The following is a 15,956-nucleotide window of genomic DNA, read 5'->3' as shown; positions in this document are numbered from 1 at the left end:
TGAAGGTACGAGGATGTGCTGAAAAGTTGTGACAATCACAATGAAGAAATTGAAATTATTTAATTATTTCTTATGGGGTTCCCCCCTTTCCTCCACCATCCTTAGGACAGGTGGAGCCCTCCTAATGAGGGATTAAGTATGTATTTTATGACTATAGATCCATGTATGTTCACCGAGCCGGTTTGCCTGTTCTGAGGGACAAAAAATCCAGGTTTCCAGGTGAATACTGATGAGACCGGTTAATTCACCTTTAGTCGAAAGAGACCAGATAAAGGTCTATTCCTCATGTCATGGACAGGAATCGAACCCAGGTCTTTTCAACCAAAGGGCTTCATCTATACTGTCTGAGTTACAGAGGCTCAGAAATTGAGATAGAATGATGTAACACGCATTATTCGACATATACCACATGAAATGATATACACTTATTACAATGGTGCTACATCACTTACAATCCTCTCAGAAAAGAGTCTTTCCTTGTTGCACAAACCAGTCCTCAGTTGCAGATATGACTTCATCATCTGTGGTAAATTTTGTTCCTTTCAAGTGTTTCTTTAAACTTGGGAATAGTCAGATGGTGCCAGGTCTGGCGAATAGGGTGGGGGAAAGCAGACATTGAAAGTCCAAGTTGTATATTGTCTGCTGGGTTTCATAGTGTGAGCAGGTACATTGTCCCACAAAAGCAACACTCCTCTTCTCAGTTTCCTGCACCATTTTTTCTTCAGTATCTCCTTCAATTCCTTCAGAGCTGTTGAATAAACTGATTTGTTAACAACTGCACCTTTATTGAAGTACTTGATATGGATTACACCATCCATATCACAAAAAGACAATGGCAAGAACCTTCCCTACTGACTTTTGGATTCGAAACTTCTTTGGCCATGGAGAACCTTTGTGTCTGCACTCAAATGACTATTTAGTCTCTGGGTCACAGTGATGAAGCTGTGTTTCATCAACAGTCGCAATACAAGCTAAAAAAAATTTGCACCTGATTTCTCAAAATAATCCAAAATCCTTTGAGATGACAGCACACGTGCTCTCTTTTGGTCAGCATTCAAACATTTGAGGCCTCACTTCGCTGAGAACTTCTGAATGTCCAGATGTTGGTGGATAATAACCCCAACTCAATCGGTAGATATCCCCAGAGTCATGGCAATGTTTTTGGCTTGTGTTTGTCTATCATCAAGGATCATGGCATGCACTGCATTGAAAGTTACACTGAATACATGAGTTACTAATAAACTGATTTAACCTTCTTATCTTCTCCCTGGTCTGGCGCCAACTGATATCAGGTCTGACCTTAATTGAGGTTTCATCAATGCAGGAGTTACTTCTGCATTGATTTAACCTTGGTATCTTCTAGGCTTCTACTTATGTGATCTGAATAAAAGTCAAAATTGGTCTAGGTAGTAACTCTTCCCATAATGTTTTTGTGTTATGAAATACAAAGGCAACTGATGCAAAGTTACTTCACACTAATTCTTGGGTATAGGATTAAAACTAGAATATAATTACTAAAGGTAGAGCGATAAGGCAATTTGGGGATGATGAGGATTGTATTCTTGTATGCTCTCAGGTCAACTTACAAAACTTTCAGCTTTGAAAATGGATCTTTGAAAGTAGATTTTTAAAGTGGATCTAGTATCCACTTTCTCTTTGACTCATATCATAGCTAGAGCTGGCAGTAAAGTTTTACGACCGGATGCCATTCCTGACATCAACCCTCGCCATTTATCCGGGCTTGGGACCGGCACCTATTGAGGATAGCTTGCCTCCTTCAGTGGCTGCATAAGACGAAATGACTTAGCAAGATAGGAAAGATTCACCCCTAGCCCTCGAATACTCTAATAGCATCAGGGGGGGAAGGAGCAAGGAGAGGAGAAAGAAGTAAAGAAAGAAGGGGAGGGACCAGTCTACAGGATAATATAACAGATGTATATTACATGAAGTAAGGCATGGTCCAGCATCTGGTACCTCAGGTTTGCCATGCCCATACTCACTAAAGTGAGCCCTTGAGTGTTCGGACCTGTCTGGGAGAGAGAGAGAGAGAGAGAGAGAGAGAAAGTTTTCAAGTAACAGTTGGCTTGCATCAAGGGTCAGCATTAAGTCCGTTTCTGTTTAACATTGTGATGGAGGTGGTGATGGAGGAGGTGAGAGAGGATGCACCTTGGACAATGTTGTATGCAGATGACATCTTGCTGTGTGCAGATTCAAGAGAAGAAGCAGGAACTAAACTGGAAAGATGGAGAAAAGTACTGGAAGAGAGAGGTATGAGACTTAGCAGAAGTAAGACAGAGTATATGTGTTGCACAGTGGGCGGCAGCCAGAACACAGATCTGGAGCTGGAAGGAAATGTCATCAGGAAGGTGAGGGACTTTAGATACTTAGGTTCAACAGTGGAAGAAGATGGAGGAGCTGAGAAGGAAGTGGGATGCAGGATACAAGCAGGTTGGAGGAACTGGAGGGAGATGGCTGGAGTGTTATGCAATAAGAGGGTGCCGATCAATCTGAAAGGCAAAATCTATAGGACAGTAGTGAGGCCAGCTATGACGTATGCTATAGAAAACTGTAGCCCTGAGGAAAAATAACATCAGTAGGATGGAAGTAGCAAAGATGAGAATTATTAGGTGGATGTGCGGTGTGACCAGAAAGGATCGTCTGAGAAATGACTATGTGAGGGGAACAGTGAAAGTTACGAACTTAGGAGCAAAGATACAGGAAGCAAGGTTGAGATGGTTTGGTCATGTGATGAGGAGGGAGGACGAATATGTGGGAAGAAGGGTCATGCAGATGGATGTGCAAGGAAGGAGGAAGCGTGGGCAGCCAAAGAAGAGATGGGGGGAGCTGGTAGAAGAGGACTTGAGGATGAAGAACTTAGATGTGGTGACAGCCCAACACAGGAGGATGTGGAGGAGACTCATCATCAACAGTGACCCCACTTAAGTGGGAGAAGCTGCAGAAGAAGAAGAAAGAAGAAGATCTAGTATCCACTTTAAAGGCCTATAGAATATAATTTCTTAAGCATATAACTTACTTTGAAAATGTTTTGCTAACTGCAGAGGAAACTCGAATACTTGGTATTCAAGTATTTAATCCTCTACTCCTTTGGGAGGTATAAATCAACATACACATGCTCAAAACATAAGTGATATACCCACACTAAATGGAATCCAAAGTATACATTACTAACAGTAAATGATATGCACCATATATGGTAGACTCATTCTTGGAAACAATATATATATATATATATCTGCATTCATGTGTATAAAATAATGAATAAAGGCTGTGATCTGAAGACTTTAAATGAAGATGGCAACGAGAACCACTGGCTCATAAAGTAAGGCTCCAGAAACCCAGTTTAATCAACTAGCCACAAAAGAACAAATTTACATCAGTTAATTTATATAAATATGTTTACAGGAATGTTCTGATGACAAAACAAATATAACAGATTCTTTAATTCTTACTGCACTTTGCATATAATGATACAGAAATATCTTTTCCTTTACATGGGTTTAAAATGTACACCACTAATACTTTCAATTCAACTATATAATAGTAATATTTGTGTTCCTATGTGTTTCATGGTTTTGAAATACCACTTATTCACTAATTTATATGGAATAAAATTGTACAGATAAGGATCATATATAAGATACATTCTTATATATGATCAATAAATCATTCCGAATAAAGGGATTCATTGATGACTTCAACTTCTTTTTTATTAGATTCATTTGACTAAAACCTCATTCAGATGATGAACTTGCTGGTATATTGGCTACAATTTCAAAAAGTTTTGAGAGAAATGGAAAGCTGTTTTTATTATTTACTGTTCTTTCAAAAAGGTCTTATATGTTTAAATTTTAGCTACAATTCTAAACTCATATAACTTTTTTAACAAATTTATTGAAATTGTTTCTTCATTATTACCAAATTTTACCCAAAAGCTTAGTTTCCTCTTTCCCAAAATCTTTCAGATCTTCTGGCTGGATACAGGTATCGAATACTGAGACAGTATTAGCAATTTCTGATTCATGTTCACCATATCTTTTTATCAATTCTTCTTCTTCTTCTTTCTCATGCCATTTTCGATCCACTGCTGAACGAAGGCCTCCCACATGATTTTCCAATTTTCCTAGTCTTCTGCTTCTGCCATCCATCTCTTTCTACCCAGTTTTTCTATTTCATCTGCCCATCTTATTTTTGGGTGTCCTTAATTTCTCTTTCTGGTAGGTATCCATTCTGTTACTTTTCTGGTCCATCTATTGTCCATTCCTCAAGCCAGATGTTCTGATCATCTACATTTGGGTGCTTTTACAATTTCTATCACATTCAAGACTTTTGTCTGTGATCTGATCCATTCCTTCCTCTTTTTATTCATTAGTGTTATTCCTAGGATGATTCTCTCCATTCTTCTTTCTATCACCGGTATTTGTTTTTCCATTTGTTTATAGTTGAATCAATGCATACTGGTAATATGCATTGATTGAATACTTTGCTTTTCAGGCAGATGGATAACTTATTTTCAAAGATGTAATTCAATTTCCCAGATGAATACCAGGCTAACCGTATTCTTTTAATTTCATTCTGTAATCCATTTTCAATGTCAAAAAGTTGCCGAAAGCATACATAAGAGGAGTTGGTTTATCATCAAGTTTTATTGTTTTTGCTCTTAACCACTTTACCGGCCATTATGGATCAAATACGCATCCTCATACGCTTCGTATCCATCATATATTTTAATGTCATATCAATGGTATTACAATTTTAATATGCACTTCGCACCCATGATAACTTGGACGTATATATACGTCCCGGCCAGTAGCGTGGTTAAGTACCTATTAAACATAACTTTTCTGTTTTCTCTATTTATTTTAAGACCTATCTTTTTTCTTTCTATGTTCAGCATATTTATCATTTTCTGTAGGTTTTGTGCTGATTCTGAAATTAATACAATATCATCTGCATATCTTAAATTGGTAAATTTTCACTTTTAATTGTCATGCATTTGGAACTGCAGTCAATTTTTTGAATATATCAAATATTCAAATTTGAATTTGAATTTGAATATATCAAATATGAAGGTATAATTTAAAAAAAAAAGCTATTCTAATGTTGTTCAATATTAGAATAATTTATGCATCAGCTGACTGAATATCACTGTATACGGCTAGTCTATTTTATATTAACTACCCATTTCCTCTCAGAATGCTTTGGATCTTCTCTAATTTCTTTCAGGCCATTCAAGGCACCCTCCACATTACATTTAATTTGACCAAGTAGCAAGTATTCCTTTTGAAAATTCAATTAGAGTTGCTTGAAAAAGGTTTAAAAAAATCATAAGGGAAAAAATTAATTCTTATTTTAAAGGAGTACTGTCTTAATTTTCTTTAACAAGCTTTTTGATTTTGCAGAACCATCCTCTTTTCCACTGCTAAGGGAAAAATTAATTCTTATTGTAAAGGAAGATTCATTTTCTTTAACAAGAGTTTTGATTTTGCAGAAACATTCTCTTCAACATTGCTTATTTCCTCCAAGTACATTACCGCTGCAGGGTAGTTGCTAAGAAGTGCAGTCAGTACTTCCACTCAATTAGAAACCCACGTTATTGAATGCATGCAGATACTAGCACTAGAGGATTATTGTTTCAATGGGTGCTACTTTTCCCAATTCTTTGTCTTTTTTTTTTTTTTTTTTGGTGAATTCTGGTAAAAGTTATAATTTTTTTTTACTACCATTTTAATTACAGTAACAAAAGGGAATATCTTTTGCAGAATTTAATACAGCCATATCTAAATTACATGCAATACAGCATGCTGATATAAGATCTGGTATATCTCTTTAAATTTTGCCACTAGTTTCCCTTTTTTCCCATTTTTGTTAATAGGCACTGGAACAGATATAGCATGTTACTTGCTCCATCTTTTCCAATGCCTAATAATGCCTTGTTCACTTCATGCTCTAAAGTAACCTGCAGCTGTTGAGTTTTGAAGATAAATTATGGAAGCATATGCCTCTTTCAGTTTCTGATTTTTATGTATTATAAAGCACAAGTTCCTTCATTTGAAATATCTGTATAGGCATCTAGAAGATGCTTTTACAGATGATTCCCTCTACTAGACTGATTTCTTTAACTAATTCTTGTTTAATGACATTAGCAATAACTAACACGAACTCCTTACACATTTCAGGACATTTAGGTACTGTTCAACTACTACTATACCTGAACCTATATCTACATCATATTTATTTAGTAGGGCTATTGTGTTTTTGAATTCAACAGATGGTTTACTGAATTTAGATTTTATAATTGGATGTAACAGAAATGCACCTGAAGAAAGATAGATTCTCAATTGTTCAGACAATTCAGAATCCATCTTTCTTTTACAAACAGCTAAAAATGTGTTTTCAGGGTGATTTCTGACTATGTCTATGCCAGAGCATTTTTTATTTTATTATTTTTATTATTATTATTTTATTTTATTTTTGTTGTTGTTGTTGTTGTGAAAATTGGATGCGTCAACTGATCAGACATGCTATTAGATGGATACCTCTAATAAACTGGCCACTCGGTTTATAAACACACACACACACACACACACACACACACACACACACAAACACACACACACACACACACACACACACACACACACACACACACACACACACACACACACACACACACACACACACACGTAGTAGAGATATTATTATTATTATTATTATTATGGGTATCTCCATAGAGTCAGTGGTGGACTCATCGAGGGCTCTTCTTGAATTCATTTACAGACAAAGAACTCACAAGTGAGTCAGTCAATGCATTCCAGTCATTCACCACCCTCCAGGTGAAAAACCTCGTTCTCACACTCTTGTTAACCATACGTTTCTTTAATTTCCCCAGGGATGACCTCTTGTTCTTCCATCACTATCACACAGCTGAAAAATTTCGTCTGCATCAATCTTATAACTTTTAGTAATTTAGATGTTTCTATCATATCCCCCCTTCTCCACCTATCAACCAACCTATGCAATCCTAAAGCTCTCAATCTATCAATGTAGGGAGCATTTTTTACATCACTCACAAACTTAGTCATTCTTCTCTGAACCGTCTCCACAGCCTCCTCATCTCCAAGGAATCCAGGTGACCAGACCTGAGCACAATAATCCAAATGTGGAAGTATCAACGCTTTATAAAGGAGGAATAATAACCTCTTTATCTCTGGATGTCAGTGTGTTCCTCAACAACCAAGTAATCCTATGTGCAATCTTGGACACCTTAGCAATGTGTCCTCTGAACTTCATCTCCCTATCTACCAACACCCCTAAATCCCTAGCCTCATCAATCTCTTGGAGTACTGTTCCATCAATGTAGTACACAGCTGGTAATCTTTTAATCACAAAATGCATGACTTTACACTTTCCCACATTGAACTGACATCCATTATCATTTGCCCATTCTACCAGCTTATTTAAATCATCCTGCAAACTTTCAACATCAGCAAACAACTGAATATCTCCCTGTAAGCCATTTCCTATAGCATTTATGTACAAATTAAACAATAATGAACCAAGCACGGAGCCCAGTGCTTGGGCCATTATATAATATAATAATATATAATATATATAATATAATTATATATGTGTGTATATATATATATATATATATATATATATATATATGGGGTGCTTAAGGGTCAAAACTGTATAACTGAGAGGAGACCTCCACATAGCCTTTAATGGAATGCGGAGAACCGACCAGGGCTTCTGACCTAATGTCCAATCCTCACCTTCTCATGGTGCACACTGTTGGGTATCTACTTCGATACTAAACGAACGAGGATGGGCTGGCAATCTGGGATTTAGCCAACCATTTAGCCCCATTGTTTTCACCAGGGAACCAGGGCGAACAGCGAAAAGTCAGCTATTGGAACAAATCTGAAAACACACCCCAACTCAACACCACTAGAGTTAAAGATCGGTACTATCAACATAAAAAGCCGGAATGGCAAAGAAAAGGAGCTAGCTGATGAATTAGATAAGTACCAGATCGACATTATAGGGGTGACTGAAAAAAAAAAAAAAAAAAAAGACAAAAACTGGTGAGATCTTTCTGAGCAATAAATACAAAATGTTATATTCAGGAAATAACAATCAAGGAAAAGAAGGAGTAGCCATAGTCTTCAACACAAAATATGATGCTAATCTTCTTGAATGGCAGTCAGTCTCAAGTTGAGTAATGTAGGCAAATATGAGAATGGGGAACTGGACAATGAGACTTATTTGTGCCTATGGTCCCACAGAAGGTTCTGCTAACGTAGAAGTGGAGGACTTTTTTTAGGCTTTAGAAAAAGCAACTGAAAAAGCACAATGAAAAAGGAAAAGTTGGTCCTTGTTGGGGATCTAAATAGCAGAGTAGGAAATGATTGTGAGACATACAAAAATATTTCGGGGAAAATTTGGAGAAAAGAGCAAAGCTAATAACAATGGCAAATATCTGTTGGATTTCTGCTCAGGACATGGACTGGTTATTACTAACACCATGTTCCAACATAAAAATGTGCCCAAATTCACATGGAGAGAAGAGGCAAGGAATAAGAAATGTCTAAATGACTATGTTATCATTGATAGTGATGTTTTCTCCCTGATGCAGGACACCAGAGTGTACAGAGGATTTGAAATTGGAAGTGATCACTATTTAGTCTTGAGCAGGATAAAATTGAATTTCATATTGAAAAGAATAACATGCAAGAAAGTTTTAAAGCGAATAAAAGTTGAGCAACTCTCAGATGTGAACTGTAGACTAAAATACACAAAGATTATTGAAGAAAATATGAAGGAGTTTGAGAACAGGAATCAAACATTGGAGATTCAGTGGCAAACCTTGAAGAAAGCCCTGATTGATTCAGCTAGAGAGACATGTGGTGAAGTTGTCTGCAAAGATAGAAAAATTAGAACTCCATGGTGGACACAGGAAGTTAAAGAGGCAGTGAAGGAAAAGAAGAAAGCATATCAAAAGTTCCTGGCAAATAAATCAGCTTGTTCTCTTAGAAAATACAGAGAAAAATACAACAATGATAAACACTGTGTAAAACTAGCTAAGCAAACATCATGGGAGGACTTTGGCAAGAATATAGAAAATAAATATCAAGAAGGTGGCAAAATATTCTGGAGGTTGTTGAAGAAGCTTAAGAATGGAGGAAAGAGTTTTGTAAAAGGAGTTAGAGATGATAAAGGTGACATGAAAACAGGGGAAAAAGATATCGTTGAAGAATGGAGTAATTACTTTGAAAAACTTCTAAATGAAACAAGCAGTGACGACAGCGCAGTGGAAAAAAAACTGACCAGGCATGCAGGCAGGAATACATATCCATACTTGAAGTAGAAAAAGCCATCAAAGGCTTGAAATGTGGAAAGGCAGCAGGAGTAGATGATATTCGCCCAGAAATGCTGAAGTATGATGGTATAAAAGTCTTACAGCGGCTGCACTGCATAGTTCAGAAATTCTGGACAGAGGGACGAATTCCCGATGATTGCAGTAGAGCTCTCATAATACCTATATATAAAAAGGGGGAAAAAAAAACGGAATGTGAGAATTATAGAGGTATTTCCCTACTGAGTGTTCCTGGTAAGATATATGTAAGTATACTTGAGAAACGGGTGAGAAAAATTGTGGAAGAAAAGCTTGGTGAAGAACAAACTGGATTCAGGTTAAATAGAGGCTGTCAGGATCAGATCTTCACTTTACGACAAATAGTTGAGAAAGCATGGGAATATAACAAAGATCTGTATTTCAGTTTTCTTGATTTGGAAAAGGCATATGACAAGGTGCCAAGAGAGAAGCTATTCAATACACTACAGTTATATGGTGTCAATGGGGCATTATATCACGCAATACTTAGTCTTTATTTGAGTTGCAAGTCAGCAATTAGAATTTAAGGAAGTACAGGAGGATGGTTTAATGTTAAATCTGGTGTTAGACAAGGATGTATATTATCCCCTCTGTTATTCATTATCTATATGGATCACATTATGAAGGAAAGTGGTAATAAACATGATATCAAAATTGGAGATGTTAATGTCAGCTCTTTGCTTTATGCGAATGATGTTATACTTCTAAATAAACCCGCTACAAGTCTGCAAGATTCTCTGACTAAATTGAATAACTGTCGTAATAGATATGGTATGAAGGTTAGCAATAAAAAGACAAAGACAATGAAAATAGGCAGAATCTTTGAAAATGTCAACTGTGTTGTGAATGGAGAACGTGTGGAACAAGTAAAACATTTCAGCTACTTAGACATGATTTTTAGTGAAGATGGTAAATTAAATATAGAAATAGATAACAGAATCAGCGAAGCTGGTATGGTGGGAAGTCAATTGAATAAATTCATATGGAATAGGAGAGAAATTAGTCGGAACACTAAATTAGCTGTATACAAGACGGTGTTCAAACCAGTTTTAACTTATGGATCTGAGTGCTATGTCAGAAGTAAAACACTTGACCAAAGACTAGAGACTGCAGATATGAGAGTCCTGAGAAAGATTAGAGGCGTGAACAGATGGCATTAATAGCAATATTATATTAAAAACAAGGATATTAGGAAAGAACTTGACATTGTCAGCATCCAGGAATGCGTTAGCAGAGCTAATCTCAGGTGGAATGGTCACTTAAACAGAATGGGCAAAGAAAGATTAGCAAAACAAGTGTTCTCTGCCAGGTTGGCAGCAAAACGACCCAGAGGAAGACCAAGATATAAGTGGGCTGATACTGTACAAAGTGCCTTAGATGATAGAAATATAAGATCTGATAATGTTGGAGTCTTGACAAGTAACAGACTGATTTGGAGGAAAATTGTAGATAGGAAGTTAGTAATGATGTAATTTTTTTCATGTAGTACTATCATATCCTGTACACCCCTTGAGGGTACATGGCAGAATTTGATGATGATGATGATATATATATATATATATATATAATATAATAATATATAATACAGTCATCTCTCGACTTACGTCCGTTCGAGTTACGTCCTTTTGAAGATACGTCCGTGATCCCATAAGGGAATAAATAACATTTTCTGCTATGCTTACAAGATGCAAGCGAGCGTAAGGTAAAGCATGCACAGTGGCAACAGCGCTTTTACCGGCAACCTCCCTCAGCAGTCGGCATGTGTCCTCTGTTGATTTTGTGTTTGGAAAATATGTTATTTGTGTATTTATCGTTAAATATTTTGTGATGTTTTGTGCAACATGGCCCCTACACACACACAATCAAAAAACTTAGTGAAGAATCACAGAAAACGAGGCGAGCAATTGATCTTGAATCTAAGTTGCAAGTTATAAAGCAACATGAAGCTGGTAAGCCCGTTAATGTGATCGTGCATGGCTTCGGATGGTCTCATCCTACAGTGAGGACCATTTTGAAAAATAAGGGTAAAATCGTAGAGCCTGTGAAAGGATCTACTTTCATTAAATCTACGATAATGACGAAGCAACGACAAGGTCCTATCGGTGATATGGAAAATCTACTTGCATCATGAATAGAGGACATGAACCAAGAGCTCATACCCCTTAGCACTGTGACCATAACAACAACACTGAGTCTCTTCAACATGTTGAAAAAGAAGAAAGCAGGACCCGATTACAACTAAAAATTCAACGCTTCTTCAGGTGGGTTCATGAGATTCAAGCAGTGTTTTGCACTGCATAATGTGAAAATGTATGGGAATCTGCAAGTGCCGAGAAGCCTGCCAAGGAGTGGAAAAATTGAATAAAATTATTGCGGAGGAAAATTATTTGCTACGGCAAATATTTGATATGGATGAGACATCCTTGTTTCAGAAAAAATGCTCGAGTGGACTTTCATCCACAAAAAGCTAAAATCTATACCCAGTTTCAAAGCTCTTAATGCCCATATTACTATTCTGTTATGGGTAATGTGGCTGGATATAAACTGAAACCATTTGTGATATGGCACAGTGAGAATCTATGAATCTTCAAAAATATTAAGAAGCATACTCCCAGTTCATTACTGGAGCAATAAGGCGTGGATGACTCAAAAATTGTTTGAGGATGCCTTAATCAACTGTTATGCCAGTGAAATAAAAAGTTATTGTGTGAAAGAAAATGCAGAATTTAAAATTTTATTAATTCTAGATAATGCTTCAGGTCACCCGTCTTATAGCAGTGATCTTCACTAAATTCAAGGTCATTTTTCTCCCTCCAAACACTTCTTCATTGATCCAACCGATGGACCAGGGAGTTCTTGCATTTAACACTTATTAACTACGGATAACTTTTTCACAAGCCATTTCTGGTACTGAAGGAAATGACCAGACTCTCATGCAATTCTGGAAAACATTCAATATTTATCATGCTATTAAAAATATTGCTGTGGCACAGGATGAAATGACCTCTCGGTGTGTGGAAAAAGACATTAAAAAGGTTTTTGCAGGATTTTGTAAGTTTTGAAAAAAAATGAAGATCCTTGCAAATTGAGTGAAGAAATAGTGGGCCTAGCAAACAATCTGAATCTCGAAGTGAATCATGACGACATAATTCAACTCATAAAGTTCTCCTGAAGAGTTGACCAACGAAGAATTGGTCGAACTGGAGGAACAACTGTTGCAGAAGAGGAAAAACGAGAAAAGGAAGAGAGAAAAGAGAAACAGGAAGAGATAGTTAAACAATTTAAAGTGAAGGGTCTTGCAGAAATGTTCTTTACAGTTAGCGATGTTCTCAAAATGGCTGAAGACATGGACCCTAATGTTGAACGCTACTTAATAATAGAAACGAAAGTACATGCTGCGTTGGCTTGCTATGAACAAATTTATGATGAAAAGAAGAAGAACAGGAATAAACAAAACACACTGGACATTTTTATCAAAAAAAAAAAAAAAAAAGGTTACATCAGAAAAGCCACCAGCCAAATTGTTCACACAGGGAAGGTGATGAAGATGTGATTGTAGGGAAAGATTTGGGTGATTATCCTCCTGTTTTATAGTGGCAGTAACACACAGTACAGTTTTATAATAAGGTTTAAAAATTAAAATGACAGTATAATTACTATGGTTAAGTTCCTAACCCCTATAACTCTGTTGATTTAATGTATCGACTTACATCCTGCCAGATGGAACAGAACCTAGATGTAAGTCGAGGAATGACTGTATATATAATATAATTATATATATAATATAATTATATATATATATATATATATATATATATATATATATATATATATATATATATATATATATATAATATAATATAATATATAATAGCTAAAATATATTTACACTACCCTAGAAAATAATATAGACTTAGATAATGCCAGGAGGCTATCTTAGCCATTATGAGAAAATTAAATATAGTATCTATATAATTTGAAATTAACATGACTATAAGTAGTTCAAAGTTCAAATTAAAACACTAAATACACAACAGTGCTCATAATTTTTTTCTAAAAAAAAAAAAAATTAAATATATAATGAATAGCTGAGACTAATTAAGATCAACTTGCCCATTCTTCCATTCATTGGAGGTGTTAGTCCAACAGGAACAGGGCTTGAAGGACTTATTCTGTTCTATTCATGAAAAAAAAAATGATATCTATGAATGGAAAGAAACAATCAGAAATAAAACAGATAATCCAGAAGTATTTCAATATAAATGGATCACAAAAATTAATACTGTGCAGAAATCTTTATTTTATAAACAGTTCATACAATTTATTATGGAGAATGTTTTGAAGTTCAAAGTGATCAAATATACTATTAGATGGAGATATCAGGAGATAGTGTATTCGATGTTTCCAAAAGTAAGTGCCTATTAGATGATGAGAATGGAGCAAAAGTATGCAGAGTGGGCTGTATCGACGACAGGATGGAAAATGTTGGAATTAATGTCAAACATGCAGCTGTGGAAATAGAGAAGAATGAAATGGACATAAAGAAATAGAATGCTTGAATCCTATCCATAACAGAACAAAGTGGCAAGAGATTAGCAGGGCTGAGAAGAGGAAATAACATATGGTCCAAAGTAATAATAAAGACTGAGTGAACAAATCAGAAAAACAAATTAAGGAGAAAATTATTTACAGAAACTCGATGATCAGGGGAGTACTTAATGAAAGTGTAACAAAACTATGGTTCTCTGGTGCAAAAATTCATGATAGTAGTCACACCATCCAGATGCAAAAAAGGTAAAGTGATCATCATCAAATTCCTGATATATACCCTCAAAGGGGTATACAAGATATGATAGTACTACATGAAAAATTTACATCATCACTAACTTCCTACCTACAATTTTCCCCCAAATCAGTCTGTTACCTGTCAAGACTCCAATATTATCAGATCTTATATTTCTATCTTCTAAGGCACTTTCTACTGTATCAATCCACCTATATCTTGGTCTTCCTCTGGGTCTTTTTCCTGCCAACCTGGCAGAGAACACTTGTTTTGCTAATCTTTCTTTGCCCATTCTGTCTAAGTGACCATACCGCCCCTGAAATTAGCTCTGCTAATGCATTCCTGGATGCTGACAATGTCAAATTCTTTCCTAATATCCTCATTTTTAATATGATATTGCCATTGATGCCATCTGTTCGTGGCCCTAATCTTTCTCAGGACTCTCATATCTGCAGTCTCTAGTCTTTGGTCAAGTGTTTTACTTCTGACCCAGCTCTCAGATCCTTAAGTTAAAATTGGTTTGAATACTGTCTATATACAGCTAATTTAGTGCTTTGAATAATTTCTTTCTTATTCCATATAAATTTATTCAATTGACTTCCTATCATACTAGATTTATTGATTCTGTTGTCTCTTTCCATATTTAATTTACCCTTTTCACTAAAAATCTTGCCTAAGTAGCAGAAATATTTTACTTGTTCTATAAGTAAAATATTCACATTAATGAAAATATATTCACAATAATGAAAAAATCAACTGCATTGTGAATGAAAATATTCATTCACAATGCAGTTGATATTTTCAATACATCTGCCCATTTTCATTGTCTTTGTCTTGTTACTGCTGACCTTCATACAGGGGCGCGTCAATAGTGTCCGGTGCCTGTGTGCAAAAATTTAGTTGGCACCCCTATACCCCTCCCCCCGAATAAAAAATCACTTTATAAAAACGTATCAGTGAGTTAAAATGGAATAAGAAATAAGTTTATTGAACAAAAAGCAGAAATTACAAAAAAAAATGTATAAAAAACAATAAACATACAAGAAGGGTACAAAAACAACAAAAATAATTAAAAAAAAATAAAGTAAATAAATAATAAGATAAATAATAGAAAGAAATAGGAAAAATAGGAATGTATTAAACATTATTGGGTAAAGAAATAGTTAAATAAATATTTAAACAGAAAGAAAAATCACTTAGTGAATTGAACTTTTCTAATTTTCATTAATGAAAATTCTCGAATAATATCATGTATATCGAGTTGATCCAAAATATAATGTTGATATAATGGCAAGATTTGAAAGTCTGTCTTGTACCATTGTGGAGCGCAAGTATTTTTTAATAATTTTAGGTTTAGAAAAAAGGACCATTCCACATATCCTACAGATACCAGTAATGACAAAAGAATCCGAAGAGCAATTGTAAAGTTTGGATAAACTGTGATTAAGTCATTTGAATAAATATACTGAATTATCTGATATATATCGTTTTTAAAATTAGAAATAAATGGTTGACAGTGTAAAATTTTTTCGCATAAATCGTCTGTGTCGATGTCTGAATGATTCTCATGTGTTAATTTTTGTCGTAACCTTTTACAAGATGATAAATATTCTTTATTTTGTGAAGTACTTAACAAATACAAAAACTGAAATGAATTCATATTTTCATTTTCATGTTCGTAATCAAATTGAGTTGTCTTTTTACATCGCCTAAGTGGTCTACTACTACAAAATACAGATTCTGCATCAAATTTTG

General features: G+C 35.4%; 1 protein-coding gene across 1 annotated transcript in view; it reads right to left on the bottom strand.

Moving 5' to 3' along the window:
* The window catches only part of LOC150103501 (uncharacterized), a 335,762-nt gene that overhangs the window by 113,171 nt on the left and 206,635 nt on the right, over positions 1-15,956 (bottom strand). Inside the window, exon 9 of the mRNA XM_090398489.1 lies at positions 13,532-13,595. Within this exon, the coding sequence (XP_090254615.1) occupies positions 13,532-13,595 (64 nt within the window). The remainder of the gene's footprint in view (positions 1-13,531; positions 13,596-15,956) is intronic.

This window comes from Typopeltis vanoorti, chromosome 9 (genome assembly GCF_054136105.1).
Source record: "Typopeltis vanoorti isolate ZY-2024b chromosome 9, IOZ_Tvanoo_1.0, whole genome shotgun sequence".
NCBI classification, from domain to species: Eukaryota; Metazoa; Arthropoda; class Arachnida; order Uropygi; family Thelyphonidae; genus Typopeltis; species Typopeltis vanoorti.
Note: the sequence above shows the minus strand (reverse complement) of the source record. Positions and strands in the feature narration are given on the sequence as shown.